The sequence below is a fragment of the Acartia tonsa genome, chromosome 7 (assembly GCF_053477335.1).
Source record: "Acartia tonsa isolate MP-2025a chromosome 7, ASM5347733v1, whole genome shotgun sequence".
Taxonomy (NCBI): domain Eukaryota; kingdom Metazoa; phylum Arthropoda; class Copepoda; order Calanoida; family Acartiidae; genus Acartia; species Acartia tonsa.
In genome coordinates, this window is record NC_137266.1 from 27,736,336 (window position 1) to 27,751,820 (window position 15,485).

Consider the following 15,485-nt stretch of genomic DNA (forward strand, 5'->3'; position numbering starts at 1 on the left):
AATACCTTTGCTAAATTGTCCTAACTGTTCCAGGGGATATTGATTAACAACAAATAAAATCTAAGTGGGGTTTACTACATTTGTAATAGCCCGAAATCAACTATGGACAAATGCTAGGCTTTTTTTTTGGGGGGGGGGGAAGTTATGGAGTAATTGTTTACGAGATCTTACTGGACACACATTCATATCACAATGAATGGCGAATAGGATATTTTAAGTTAGTAATTATTTTGCGTTCTGTAATTTTATTTGAATTTCGTGTATATAGTACTTAGGTACCTATTTAATTTATTGTTTTCAGTCAAAATGTTGCTAGCTTGGCCGATGGACAAAAACTGCTAAAAACACTTTAAAAAAAACTTTTCTGAAAAAAATTATTTTATTTTAATATTTTTGATTATTTACCTTCTTAGTGATCTTTATAAATGATAAAATCAAAAAATGAACACGTTTGTTCTCTAAATGAAGATTTAATATGTTGAAAAAAGAAATTTCTGATTATGAAACAAGGATCATGTTAATTTGATTAGCAGAGTGTTGCCGTAATTATGAATAGCTTTGTCAACCAATTTCTGGCTTTCCACAGTATTTTTGGACAGGGATAAATGGATAATGAAATTAGAACAAAATAGCTAAAGAATTTCATAAAATTGCTTACATTGTTTTCCTGAAACCATGAGAAACTTTAGGGATTTTTCAAGTGGGACACACATGTCATACTCAGACCCATGATAGGATATGTAATGATGTGTGCTTTCTGGTTTAAAATATACCAATGGTGTTAAAATATCATGCTACTTACGGCTACGCCTCTAGAGGACTCTAGGGGCACTTAAGAGGGGGGGGGGGGGAGGAGTAAGTCAACCCCCTCATATCTAATTTCAGTTTTTAAAGAAAAATTTAGAATACTTTAGTTGGGGTAATTTTTTCTAAGGGGTTGGGAGGGTGGTGTTACCCTCCCCCAAAAAAGTAAACCTTCCCAAGACAAATGAGTAGGTACCATATCGGTTCAGCGGTTATCGAGATCCTTTAGTGCTTATAGACTCACAGACATCTTGTTTCTATTATATAAGGATTGTTGTAGTATGGAGCTCATGCAATAAAGATTTCTTAACATCCCATGGTTGTATCAAATTCATATACACGAGAACATTGCAGCTAATACAAGCCAATTGTACCAATGCTATTTTCCTATCCTTTATCCCTGAAATTGTTGAGCAGGATCAACCTGGATCCACTGGAACTGGAACCATTGAAACCCTCAGCTCTGCTGGAGACACAGGTTGGCAGTGGTTCATTTTTACTAGGTGCAAGCTTCCATGCCAAGGACATTTTGTTTTGGAGAATTAACAACACCAATATTTTTCTATCTAGTTTTAATACCTAGTAAGTTCGATTTTGGGAAAGCTTCCATGCCAAGGACAACATTTTGTTTGGGAGAGAGAATTAATAACACCAATATTTTTTTATCTAGTTGAATTTTCCCTCCTCCCATTTCTTTTCCCAATTTTAATACCTAGTAAGTTCGATTTTGGGAAAAAAGACCCACCAAGGATTACTCATGCCAAGTTTCGTAACGAAATTCGGATTCTAAGGGCCATTTGCGCATTGATTACGAGATGGTTGCATTAACCCCACCCCTAGATTAACTGGTTTCTATATAGTACCTTTAGCAACCTGTAATTTTATCTAATGTATATATTTTCTAAAATATTTGATTTATTTAAAAAGTTTACAATGAACCCACCAATTTCCAAGGGTCTGGAAACGGCGTAAACTGCGAAGATGAAGACAACTCCAACTCCCCGCCACCGCCGCGGGCCTCATCCTCGGCGGGCGGCGGTAACAACTCTGACTCTGACCCCTCGCCCCAGCATCAAAACCGCCTGTTGACCAGTACTGGCAAACAGAGGAAACGGTTCCGCGTGGCGTGCGATGATGATGATGATAAGGTATCTAAGGTATGAATTTTACCCGCGACGCGAATGCCTAGGCCTAAAACAGGCACAACTTTTTACCATGCACAGTTTGGACTTCCAGAAAAAGGTCGTCAATCAGTTTGCTACTGGATGAATAGTACCTACCCAACTACTCACCTAACAAAAGCAAATAATATCCATGTTGTTGTATTATTTGTTTTAAAAGCTTGACAAATTCTATATTAAATATATTGAATCTATCATAGGATATTCTAAGGTTTTAAAGTATTATAGTTTACTATTCAAGGTTTAACTTAAATACTTTTTTTGCTTCACGACATAGGTAGCACTTGTTTTCAACTTCTTAAAGAGTTTTTAAAAAATCAACTAAAATGTATTCAGGTGTTCACAGATGAAATCGACGAATTGTGTCAGTGTACATGTCTTATCTGTAACAAATGTATGACTTCTAAATCATTGAAAGAACATATTAGGTAGGTTTATAATCACGCGACAATTGCTACAAAACTAAACATCTAATTAAAAACTTTCAGTTGCTTTTACATATAGGTATTATTTTCGTTGTTGATAACATAAACAAATAAAAAAAGAATTTATTTTGTCTTATTAGGTTCATACCTAATGATTTAAAATCTTTCACAAGTTTTCTATCTATATGTGTATACTTTTTCAATGATTCTAAAGAAACTATGTAAAAGAAGTTTCTATTTTAATGGTTGTACCGAGAAGTTTAAGGTTTAGTATTAAGCTAAACTATAGAAGTAGCAGAAAGTCTGTCGGTCTGTACCGAAGAACCATCTCATAGGTTCAGGGAAGAAATTATAACTTTTTTTGGGGAAGGGTACCACTACCCTCCCAAAAATATCCCCCAATTTTTTTTTACTTTTCCTTTTTTAAAACTAAAATTCATCAAGTAGCTGCCAGTTATTATATTAATAGGTATATGTAGTATACTAAATTTAATATTCATATACTAGGAAACAACATAAGATGGGACCAGAAGAATATATCAGTCAGTTTGGAGAAATACAGTATACTAAACTTACATATCACAGGAAAATTTGAGTTAACTTCTGAGATCATTTCAATCATCACAGTTTACTGTTTTTTTTCTTCAATATTGTAAATAGGTATTATTAGCTTGTCAGTGCTGTATTACTTATGGACATAATTGTCCTTGCTTTTAATTTCCCCAATTTTGTTGGTTTTAAAACAAGATCATTGGAAAAGGCTAATTTTTGAACATATTTCATTAATTTTAATTCAATTTGCCACCGCCAGATGTCACCTTTGTAAGAGAACGCTGAAGGCTGTAGTGAATGTTATTTCTAACCATCTAAAGAAATGCCACGATTTAACCTTTCAACAATACAGGTATGCCTTTTTTATTACCTATTAAAGGCTGAAACATCTCCAAATAATTTTTAAATCAAGGATGACAACATTTGTGAGTAGCAAAGCACAAACAATCATGGATGGACAAACGGACAGAGCAAAAGTTCAGTTGTCATAAAAAAAAGGAAAGAAAGAGTGAGAATATGCGTTAAATAATAAAAGAAAATCACTTTAAAAAGGTTATATGTCTTTTAAAGTATGACCGATAGACCGATAAAAATTGTAAAGTAAATGCTCATTGATACAGGGAATTATAACCAAAAAATTATGCTGTCTATCTTAATTATCAGCTGAGAGAATCACATTTCCTTCATATTGTCGAACGAACAGTTAATCGAAGTTAATTGTAACGTATAGTAGCTTTGTTATTACAACCAGTTTTACCATTTCCCTTTCAGGACCAAATTCGACGTGTTCAACGGTGTGCACAGTGGTAAACGCAAATTTTTCATCAAAAAGAACTCTTCCAGTGATATCAACAGGTATTGTCAAATAAACGTTAAAAGGGATAGTTCTACGAAGTGTATTTAAAGAGTTAAGGTACTTAGAGTAGTGAACTTTTATATGTCTTAGTAGAATATATAAGGCATTGGATAGATATGATTATACATATGTTAAAGAATTTTTAACATTGACCAGACCAAACTTTTTTTATTTGACAATATCTAAAAAAAGTTAAAGTGATTTGCCACATAAATTACATGAGAATGGTCTATTTTTTTCCAAATATGTATAGACAAAACACCAATATGAGAGAATCTTTTTCCACATAATTCACAAGAGTTATTAAAAAATTGAACAGGGGTTCCCCTTGGGACAAGTTACTTAAAAAACATAAAAAATAACGTCCGGTTCATTATAGGACAGGTTTTCTATAGATTCTTTTTTTTTAAATAAAGAAAACCGTCCGGTTTACTTACAATATACACATTATCTCACGCGGAAATACCAACTAACCATATATATATATATATATAAAGACCATTCTCATGTAATTTATGTTGCACATCACTAACTATTCTAGATATTGTCAAATAAAAAAAGTTTGTTCATGTCAATGTTAAAATTCTTTATCAAAATCATATCTATCAAATGCCTAATATATTCTACTAAGACATATAAAAAGATCACTACTCTAAGTACTATACTAAATATTTTATTGGTCATTCTTTGTTGTTATGTTTATTTTGTTGTATACAAAGTTTGAAGTTCTATTAAACAGTAAATGCTATCTAAAGTTGTATCTATGACAAAAAAGTTTTTGCCATATATAACATGCAACGAAGTTGAAAATAAAATTGAAAAACTCATTTTTTAAGGAAAATCAATGGTCAAATCTTTTAAAATTAATCAATAACTTTATATTATGCACGACTACGTTATTTAAAATAGAAAGGGCTTACAGTTCACTATTTTTTTAAAATGCACTTCGTGAAACTATCCCTTTAGGAGCATTAAAAAGTATGGGTAGGCAAAAATGATACCTATTAAGTTATAACTATTTTTACTTTTGAATGTTCATAATTGAATACCTAGAGGTTTTTGAACCTGGTAATCCTTAGATAATCCTTTGTTGTGTCTGTCTGTACTAAAAGTTCTCGCTAACCGCTGAACATATATGGTTCTCCTTTACAATGTAGCTTCTTATTGGTCCTGGAAAGGTCTATAACTATTTTGATGAAAGGTACCTACACCCTTCAAAGAGAAATCGCCCCTAGAAAAAAAAACCTTCAAAGTCCCCATGGAGTTTTCTTTTATTTCAACTAACAGTAAATTTAATAAATTGAAAAGAACTTTTATTTAAGTAAAAAATGAGCTTTATTTACTATTTAGTGATCAATCAAGCTTGGATGCTGCATACAAACATTGCCAAACCAAACAACAACAACAACAACATAACATGTCCAACAGCCTAACAACCAGCACAACATCAAGCTTGTATGCCAAATTATTCGCAAATGAACTAAAATCCGCCAATATTTTAGCCAATAATCCGAATTTCGTGACAACCAACAACAGTACCAACTTTAGCATTAGCAGTCTGACCAATTGTAGCAACAGTCATATGAATAATAGCGCCAGTAATAGCTTCCCTCAAGTGAATAGCAGCACCAACAAGGGTCCAGTTAAGAGGTTTACCTCGATGGCTCTGCTCCTTGGGAATGGGGTTGATCCAGGAATGTTTTCTTAATTAGATTTTTGACCAGGTTGATTCTAGCTAAATACATACATAATCACTAATTTTTTGCTAAACATAAATCACAGAGAAGTAGAGGACATTGGGCTGTAAACTTTACTGGTACCCAAAGTATTAGGAACATATTCTCTCATTTGTTGACTTAAACAATTTAGGGACTTTTATTAAAATCTTTATTGGTTGTTTAAAACTTATAAAATTCAAACCTTTTATTTTAATCTCAAGTGGTAATTTTGTTGTTCATCGTTGTGGGATGTACATCAATTTATTGTTCTTTAATTAATTCTAAATTAGAACTTTAATAATTACAAGCAAAGTAACTTGATAAGGTATTATTTTAAGGAGGTAATTAAAAAAATACATTCCAATAATATTACGTTGTTATAAAATTACCTACCTACTTTTCAAAAAACTTTAAAACTTTTTGTTTTGAAAAATTAAGAAAATAACATTTTATACAGTTGAAGAGAGTGGCAAGGTTATTGGAGAAGTTCAGCAGCCAAACATGAACAAGGTTGTCCAAGAGGTTCAACTTCAACAAAACACAAAATCATTGAACCAGCTTATTCCTAGTCAACAGGCATTTACACTTTTAACTACGCCTTGAGAGGGGTTTTGGGTAACCCCCACATTTACCTAATATTTCTTTTATTTCCTACCCCAAATCTTTTTTTTGGGGAGTAAGTTTTATGGAGGGAGTTGTCCCACCTTCGAAATTTTTTTTAACAACGTCGGGATCAGAAGGTATATATCCTGAAAAAAATACTTTGATCGGTTCAGCGGTTAGATTATTATATATATATCTTTATATTTTTATCTAAATTATAAAGGGTTAGAATTTTACTCCCCGTAAAAAAGTTTAAATTTAACAGGAACCCAACCAAAGCAATCACAACAGCAAATGTTCAGCTGACTTTCTTAGAAACTTCTACTTCACCCATTTTATGAGCAACTTTGAGAGGCTGAATTCTACAATCAAACGGCTGAACACAAGCGGTCTCACTGAGGAGCACAAACATGAAATATTCAACACTGAGCTGGTCAACACAAATAAACAGGAAATTAAACAGGATTTTTAATACTAGAATACTAATCTATAGCTTCGTATTATAGACAGATTTCCGCGGACAGTATGATGAAAAATTATTAGATTAATTCCAATATTGTTGGTCAAAGTCCTAGGCCAACTAAACTGTGGACTTTTTATTTTATTAATCGTATAAAATTTTATGTAAAACGGTACGATACATAATTTATTTAATTATGGCTCCAAACCGGTTCTAATCCAGCGGATATTAATCGGTTTCAAAGCCATATTGGAAAGGATTGTTGTGTACCGAAACCAAGCTAAGAAAATGTTTGATAGAAGAAAACCACTGAAATTTCTTTGTCATTGCTTAATTGAAGGTCTACCTATGACTTAACAAAATAGCCTAAAACCTACCTGGGTCCAAAACAATACTTCACTGGAAAATTGTTCATAATTCATTATAGATATCTTACAAGACAAAAGTACAAAAAACAAACCTCAGCTAGTAATTTTTTATTTCATGAAAAAATTTCAAAAATATCTTTAAAAATCCTGTAATAAATGTGCACAATTAGAATGAAGACAACAGGGTACATGACATAGAAATAGACGATCAAACTGATACACCAAACTTTCAGGTAAAACATTTAGGTAGATTTTTTTATTGTTAGAAATTAAAATTACAAAGCTAATATAAACATTAACAAATGCACCAGTTGATATTGATCTATGAAACACCTTGCTTCTGAAACAAATTGAAAAGAGGGTCATATTAGTTTTTAACCTAGCCAAACCATTCCCGGAGAGGACTTACCTGAGGTGCCCTATCCCTGCGGGAACACCAATTACCCAATTTAACCTAACCCAACGTGATCTAAATTATTCAACAAGCTAACGGAGACTAACCCCGCCCCCTAATTTTCGTTATATTTTAAAATAAGGGGAAGGGGTTCTTCTGCTTGACTTGGCATTTTTATGGTAACCGCAATGATATATGATTAATTATTAGTCTTTTCAGATATATAAAATGATTATTCTCAGGGAAATGGTACGACAGAAAGCAAGATAAAGGGCGTAATGTTGGGGGAAATAGATGATTTAAGAGCCACCCCCTCCCCTCCACCTACCCAAGTTACATCAGCTGATCTTATCAACAACAACAACAGTCTCGGCGGAGTGGTCAGCCAACATCTGCAACAACAATGGCTCCTGGGAATGCAGGTTCGAATATTTTTTAAAGAAAATTCCATAAATAGGTTATATGTCTGTAGAGGAAATGTAGCTTATAGATAAACAGTTGAAAGAGGACTATCCACGAACAAGAGCACGTGATTCTAAGTACCTTCCAGCATTGATCCTAAGTATTTTCTTTCAGAATATAATAGGTCACCACTAATAATTAATATATTGACGAGAAAATTTATGTTTCACCACTTCAAGTTGAAGAAAAGTGAAAAAATGTTCAGGTTTTTTAGTCAAAATTCTATCAAACATTTTGTTGAGTTCGGGGTGTCTTTAATTGTCCATGTTGTCAAATGATAAAAATTAAAAAAAAGTTAAAAGCACATTTACTATATATCATATGTATGTTTAAATTAATGCTAGTATGGATTAATTTACAATCTATATAACACGAGTATTCGCATATGTATCATCAAATATCCATTTTATTAAAAGAATTCAAAATCATTCTTCATAAAAGTTTTCAAAATCAATTAAAATACCTACCTAAAAAAAATATGGTGAAACATAAATTTTCTCGTCAATACATTAATGATATATGGTGACCAATTATATTCTGAAAGAAAATACTTAGGATCAATGCTGGAAGGTACTTAGAATCATGTGCTCTCGTTCGTGGATAGTCCTCTTTTAAGTGAAGTTTCTTTCCAAAAAGAAAGAAACATCCAAAATGAAAATAATTTTTGAGAGGCCAAAAGTGATTTATAAATAGTTTTTTACATGATGCATATTTAATTCATATCTTTTTATTTTCTTTGTTAAAATTAATTATATTATTGCTGTAGCAGCGCAGCAACTCAATAACTAGCTTTTTCTATTTAGAACCTTCAGAATGGATTTCAAGGTGTAGAAGAAGGTATGGACCAAGATGGTAGAGTTTACACGAATAATGTCAAGGTAAAATAGTTTTTCTTTTAAATTTTTGTTAAATTTTTATTAAATATTTTATGAAGTCTTTATGGCTTTAATGGATGTTAATAGTGTTTTTTTTTTCAAAAGTTAAATCACTTCCTTATACTGGTCATCACCCGCGACCGTGGCTCAACACGTAGCGCATCCGCTCGTCGTCGGGAAGGTGATAGGTTCGAATCTCGGGCCGACACCGCGTCATAACTAAAGACGTTAAAAATGGTTCCTACTGCTGCTATGTCAGATGCGCGACATAAATAGTTAGAGAAGGGGGAATGCCTTGGCCCAAAACAGGCGCAACTCGTTACCATGCACAGTTCGGACTTCTCAGACAAAGGTCGTGCATCACAGAGAGTTGGTTGTCTGTTGGATGTTACTTAACCTAATATCCTTGGGTGTTTGGACAGAGAAGGGTGCGTACCAGTCATCCTTAGTTCTCCTGGATTGCTGGACCAGGACCTAGACAGTACACCAAGTCGAAAAGGTCCTGGACTGTAATCCCGCCCGTACGAGGTAATCTAGGTATACTGGTCATCTACATTAACGAAAAATATATGAAAACTTAAACTCATAGGTATTTAATTAACACTATCGGGTGCACGTGACCTAGCATCTAGGGGTAGGGGAGACATCCTGGGTTCTATTTGAAGCTTCCCTAAAATGTAGAACTCAATCGGTTCTGTAAATATCGGAATCAAGCCAAAAACTAAAAACCTTACTAGAAGATTTCTGGCAATTAAAAGGGGACTATCCACGAACGAGAGCAAGTGATTCTAAGCACCTTCCAGCATTGATCCATAGTATTTTTTTAGTGAATATACTAGATTTATGTTTATTATTTGGTTTATCGACTTAAAAGTAAGGTTTCACCATGGTTTTATATGAAAAAAACTTTGATGCAATATCATCAAATGTTTTGATGAGTTCAAACTGTTGTTTAAAAGCTTAATGCAAAAGTATACCTATTATTTTGATTAAAAATGCATATTTAAAAAAAAGGGTTGGTAACTTGTAATATTGTAAACAGTTTAATAAATGTACTTTTGCAATTTACAGCATTTGATGCTTTTCTGCCGTGTTATTTTATTTTGTCCTTTGAACTCAACAAAGCGTTTGTTAATATTGCATCAAAAAATGCTTTACATTTCAAAGTATATTTCATATAAAACAATGGTGAAACCTAACTTTATAGTCGATAAACCAAGCATAAAACATAAACCTATTATATTCACTATAAAAATACCATGGATCAATGCTGGAAGGTGCTTAGAATCACTTGCTCTCGTTCGTGGATAGTTCCCTTTAGACATTTTTTTGTTTAGGATTTTTGTGTTGCCCAGTGTCATCTTTGCAACAAGAAAATGACCATCAAATCACTCAGGTAAGGTCGTACCGACTAATAAGACAAGTTGGCTATAAGTAGTGCTCTAACAACAAGCAACAAACTGAAATACAGCAATAGTAAAGGATATAGAAAATGCGTGGATATTTTCTTCAATTTAGGTTGCTAATATCATATGGAACTCATTTATTGGTCAGTTCGTTCATTTAGTAGGAGGGGGAATGGTAAAGGGGTGGATGAGGGGTATCGTTATTTTAGCCCGCTGCGAGTTAAACTTACTTTATTAGACAACATGAAAATCTGGTGTTACATCCAATTAATAATATATCCATTGCAATAGTTGAAATAAAGATGGTTTACGTTTTTGTGCCTCGGAGATTGATAGAAACTGTTCCAAGAAAGATAATTAGAAATAGTTATAATCTTTTTTAGACATTAGCTGTGCTCCTTAGCCATTCCAGATATGCTAATGTTTATTATTTATCCAGGGAGCATGTTAGACACCGTCATAATCAGAGTATTAGAGAATATAAGAAAAAGTATGGGGATATGTGCTACACTAAGATAACTTATCATAGGTAAGGTTTTAGAATTATTCTGATATGCAGCTCAATATATACACTTATAATCCTTATAATAAAGTAACAGGATCTCTGTTTGTTTATCTGTTTTTTTCTGTACCGAAGGATATCGCTAACCGCTGTAACGACATGGTTTTCTTTTACAGGGTAGCTTCTCATAGGTCCTGGGAAGGCTGTAATTTTTTGGGGGAGGGTACCACCATCCTCTCAAAAGAAATATTATGTATAAATAAGAAGTTCTTCTTGTTCAAGGTGTAAATTTTGTATGAAGAGTATGAAGGCCTCAGTGAGCACAATCAGTACACATCTGAAGAAACAACACAGTGTATCCTTCCAACAATACAGAGCACTCTTCAAAATATTCCAGGTAGGGCTACTTTAAATTTGAGTTGAATACCTATAGAAGTTAAAAATTAAAACCAATGTGTATTTAATAAGTTTAAGTTTAGCAACCTGAACCTTCAAACCCCTATAATTGAAAAATGACTAATGCACTGCCTCTAAGGAAATCTAAAACTTTAAATAGCGTTACCTAGAAAGTATCATAAATAAGCTAATGGATACAGGTAAAAACCCTGTGTAGAGGTGGCATTATGTTGGTTATTAGTGCGTGCTAAGCATTGAAAATTTTTACCTATTTAAAACAAAATTCTTGAATAATGTTATATTTGACTGTCCGTTTTACCATTTACTCTCCGAATCTGATACTTAAATTTTGTATAATTGTAATATTTGCAAAATCTAAGAGTTTTCTTGTCTTAAGGATGTCAAAAGAAGAAGGCGTTTATAAATCAGAAATAGATATAAAATATTTACTACAATCTGAAAGAAAAAATACAATACTAAAAGAAAATTAATTTGAAAGAAAAAATCTACCAAGCCAAAACTGATAAATCCTGGAAAACAATAAAAATCAACAAAATAAATAGTCCTTACAAAAAAAACATGACAAATCCAATGCTTTGCTAGGTATTATACATAGGCCTAATATTGAATATAGCATAAAAAGCTAATATAAATAATTGCTAATATAAATTTTAACTGAAAGGGTGCTTATTTACAATCAGAAAAATGGCCAAAAATACTCAAATCTTGGTAGCACTAAAATAAAAGTTTAATAATTTTAACTTAGGCACCCTAGCATTCTCTTAACATTACTTTAATGTGTTATACAGTACATATGTACGACCAACTAGCATTTTATCATTTGTTCCATTTGATTCCAAAATTAGTGATATATTAAATGTGGTTTTATTGTTGTTGTTTTCTTAGTAAGACAAATATTTTGATTTGTTATTGATTCTTAATTATAATTTTGCCTTTAATTGATTATTGATTTATATTATTACTTGTTTAACCACTTATTTAGTCATATATATATATATTATTTGCACAAATGCACAGCAAAAAATACTAAAGATGCAACTTAAAAAAATATTGAAATATGCACATTTATCTTAAGTTAATCACAAATTATTTGTTGTACATGTATGTATGTATACACTATACATTATTGCTTTTTGGAGTAAAGGTCTTCTGTAGTCATGACGTACTTTTGTAGTTAAATTGAGTGTATTTTTTGTCAAAGATCAAACTTAAAGTTGTAAGAGAGAAATTAGTGTTTTAACAAACCTAATTTGAAGCTTGATTTAGACTATTTCATACAGAACTAGTAATAAATGTGATTTATTGAGTAAGAAAATGTTGTATTTTATGACATGTTTTAGTCAATGTAAGTGTAATATATATTGACCTATTGTAAGGTCATTAGCAGTGATTGGCCATGAATTAAGACAAACAGGCCTAATTTTTCATGCTTTTTTAAAGGCAAACTTAGACATATATATATAAATGTTGTAGCTTCGATGTAACTTGATGTGACTCCCATGTTTATATTTCTAATAATAATATTGTAGCTGCTTGTCAGTGCTTGTCTCCATACTATATACAATTTTATTCATGTATTTTATTAACAATTTATACACAAATATTGTACTCTATTCTGTTACAACTTTTCTATTATCATATATTTTCTAAATGTGTAACTATAACATACAGTCATTTTATTTTTTATTAATTATCTCAAACAAAATAAGCTATTTTTAATTGCCAACAAAATTTTATAAAGAAAATTGCAAGATTGAAATATTTTTATGCAAAATTTATAAACAGATATACCTAGCTTTTTAGCAAGAAAATTGTAATTTTTGTACTGCACAATACTATTTTGCAAAAACTAAACTTTTTTACAATTCAATAAAAAGCTTTTTATCAAGAATTGTGGATTTAATAATCCACATTAATTTTTAATGACTTTCTATTCACAAATGATTGATAATATTTATTACAAAAAGTCTTTATATTTTGTACTTTTTTGTTGGATTTTATGTTTCATTTATATCATTGATTTATTGTGAATTTGTTAAATTACACTTAAAATGAGGCTTAGTTTTATATTATTTGAACATGTTTCAATTTCTTTTAAACATTAACTAATAATTCTTTTTCTTAGCAATATGATAATTTCAGAAGTGATTATATTTAAAGCTTTCTTTCTATCTTTCTGGCTTTTCCATATTTTTGTAAGAACACAGGAATTTTAGCATGCAGGAAAACACACATGCCTCTACCTCTAATTAATGACCATTCATAATGAGTGCTTTTTGAGCCATGAAAATGAAGAAAAAATTGGTAGTAGTAACTTTTTATATGAATTGAGTATTAGAAAACTGGAAAATAAAAATTATTTTAAATTTTAAGGATGCATATTTATAAAAAAAAAATGTCAAAATTTCAAAACCATAAATCTTAAGGTTCATAGCTTAATAATTTTTTTTGAAAAAAATGCTGAAATGCCGCCAATTATTAAATCTTCCTGTACTTTTTGTACCACAACTGAGCTCATCTAATGTCTCTCTCTTTCTAATACAATCAAAACAAACTTTTGTACTTTGTAAAAATTGATATTGTTATGTATTTAGCATAATTATAAGGTAAAGAAACTAGGTACTAGATAATTCAAATCTTAAATTTTAAACACTTGAACCAATAACTTTAATTCTTAATTTTCATGATTCTAGAATAAAATATTTTTTTTCAACAGAATATTTGCTAAATACACACTGATAAATATATATTAATTATATTCTTAGAAATAATATCCAAAGTAAATTATTGCATGAGTTTATTAAAAACTAAATGTCATGAAAATTCCAAAGAAAAACTAAACTATGATAAGATCAAAACTTTTATTAAAAATTTATGTCAGAATTTGTTTATAAATATAAAAATTGTTATTTACATTTGCATTTGTAGGTGTTTTATGTTGTCAGTTAAATTTATTATTATGTCATAAAAATTAATTGTCATTTATAATTGTGGTGATAAAAATAGTAACCCCAGTCTTATGATTTATTCCCTAGTCAGAAAATATTGTGTTAACATCTTTGTGATTTGGTTATATTTAGGTTTACCTAGTGTTTAGAATAATTTTGTCAGGGATATTGATAGATATTCTGAATAGAAATTAAAGAAAGAACTTGTTTTGGTTTAAACAAAGATCTAAGATAATAGTCTTTTTAAACCAATCATAGAAGAATGGATATATAATATATGGATAATGAAAAATTCGCATATAAAATATTTCTTTCAGCTGGCTAATATAATGACACCCCATGAACATGTCACAATATCCTCGTTTTCTATAACCATTCCTAGTAGGAATACTTAAATTTAAGTTAGTTCTGAATTATGATTGATTTTCAGAATATATATATCTGTCTCTCTCCCTAATTTTTTATTTGTTTACCTACTATGTATCATATACATTATTAGAATTTTGAAATTTGTTAGAGAATATTTTAAAGTTTTTCCCAAAGAAAATTAATATAGCTTTGAGAAGCTTATTTTTTGAAAATTTGTGAGCTTTTATATTTGATTTCTTAAAATGTCACCAAGACCGACTTTGCAGGGTATAATTAATAAATAGTTTAATTAGATTTCATAATATTATATATATGTTGTTATTTGTCTATATATTATGATTGTTTAGCTGTCGTTTAAATGTTATATTTGTTAATATACAAGTTTTCTTTTTTCATTTTTCAACCTTAAATGTTTACAAATTATTTTATAATTTTTCCATTTTTAATCTCAAAATTATCTGAAGAAATAATTTTATTTCCCCTAATTTTTTTCCTGCCTTGAAAACTTGTTCCAATATCTGATTGTTTGTTTTTTATAAATTTATCTGTGTTTGTAATAATTTAAACTTCCATTTTTCACTTTTTCCTAGTTGAATTTTTAAATTTGGTTTGAAAAACTTTTTTGTAACTAGGAAAAGTAACTTTTAATGCCTTTACCTAAATGTTTTAAAATTTTGATACCTTTATCCCTTTTTAATATTACCCCATTTTTCAATTTTAAATTCCATAAATGTCTACCTAAGAAATTTACATGTTTTGTACACAACAAACACTTTGAAAAATAATTGTATTTTTAATTTTTTGTCATTTCTAATTTGCTTACTTATTATTATAGGTGACTAAACTAAAAATGCCAGCTGTCCTGAAAAACTAAACCAAAACAAAAAATCCTCAAAAAAACACACAATCAAGTTTTAACCCTACAAAAATTCACCAAGTGAAATATTTAAATCTGTGATTGATTGATTGTGTTACCTATTGAATGATTGGTTTATAAGAATGGTGAGAAGTCTTGTGACTGGATCAAACAGGAATATTCATTAGTTGCAATGCAACCTTTGACAGGGAGGAAATAGTTAGGTAGTCATAATCAAAAAAAAAAATTTGACAGATTTTACCAAAATCTGATTTGCATGAAATAAAGT

The 15,485-nt window shown here is 30.6% G+C and overlaps 2 protein-coding genes across 20 annotated transcripts in view; both read left to right on the forward strand.

Annotated features, from left to right (window-relative positions):
* Positions 1 to 288: 288 nt before the first annotated feature.
* Positions 289 to 11,489, forward strand: LOC145325189 (uncharacterized). Of its 2 annotated transcripts, none has more exons than XM_080168074.1 (17): positions 289 to 596; positions 1,219 to 1,282; positions 1,759 to 1,952; positions 2,322 to 2,413; positions 2,918 to 2,992; positions 3,219 to 3,314; positions 3,734 to 3,817; positions 5,169 to 5,509; positions 5,991 to 6,112; positions 6,405 to 6,588; positions 7,136 to 7,200; positions 7,604 to 7,783; positions 8,627 to 8,701; positions 10,036 to 10,094; positions 10,544 to 10,633; positions 10,889 to 11,003; positions 11,400 to 11,489. In XM_080168074.1, exons 1-17 carry the CDS (start codon positions 549 to 551, stop codon positions 11,424 to 11,426), a joined length of 1,911 nt encoding a protein of 636 aa, XP_080024200.1. In that variant the 5' UTR covers positions 289 to 548; the 3' UTR covers positions 11,427 to 11,489. The 2 variants fall into 2 exon arrangements, with proteins under 2 accessions (XP_080024200.1, XP_080024199.1); XM_080168073.1 differs by having other exon boundaries at positions 290 to 596; positions 1,759 to 1,961.
* Positions 11,490 to 11,537: 48 nt separating this feature from the next.
* Positions 11,538 to 15,485, forward strand: part of LOC145325186 (uncharacterized) — a 30,011-nt gene continuing 26,063 nt past the window's right edge. For 17 of the 18 annotated variants that reach the window (XM_080168054.1, XM_080168057.1, XM_080168060.1 and 14 more), the window contains exon 1: positions 11,538 to 15,402. In XM_080168054.1, the coding sequence (XP_080024180.1) occupies positions 15,390 to 15,402 (13 nt within the window). In that variant the 5' untranslated portion in view covers positions 11,538 to 15,389. Of the gene's footprint in view, positions 15,421 to 15,485 lie in introns of all 18 variants that reach the window. The other variant, XM_080168072.1, reaches the window with a different exon arrangement.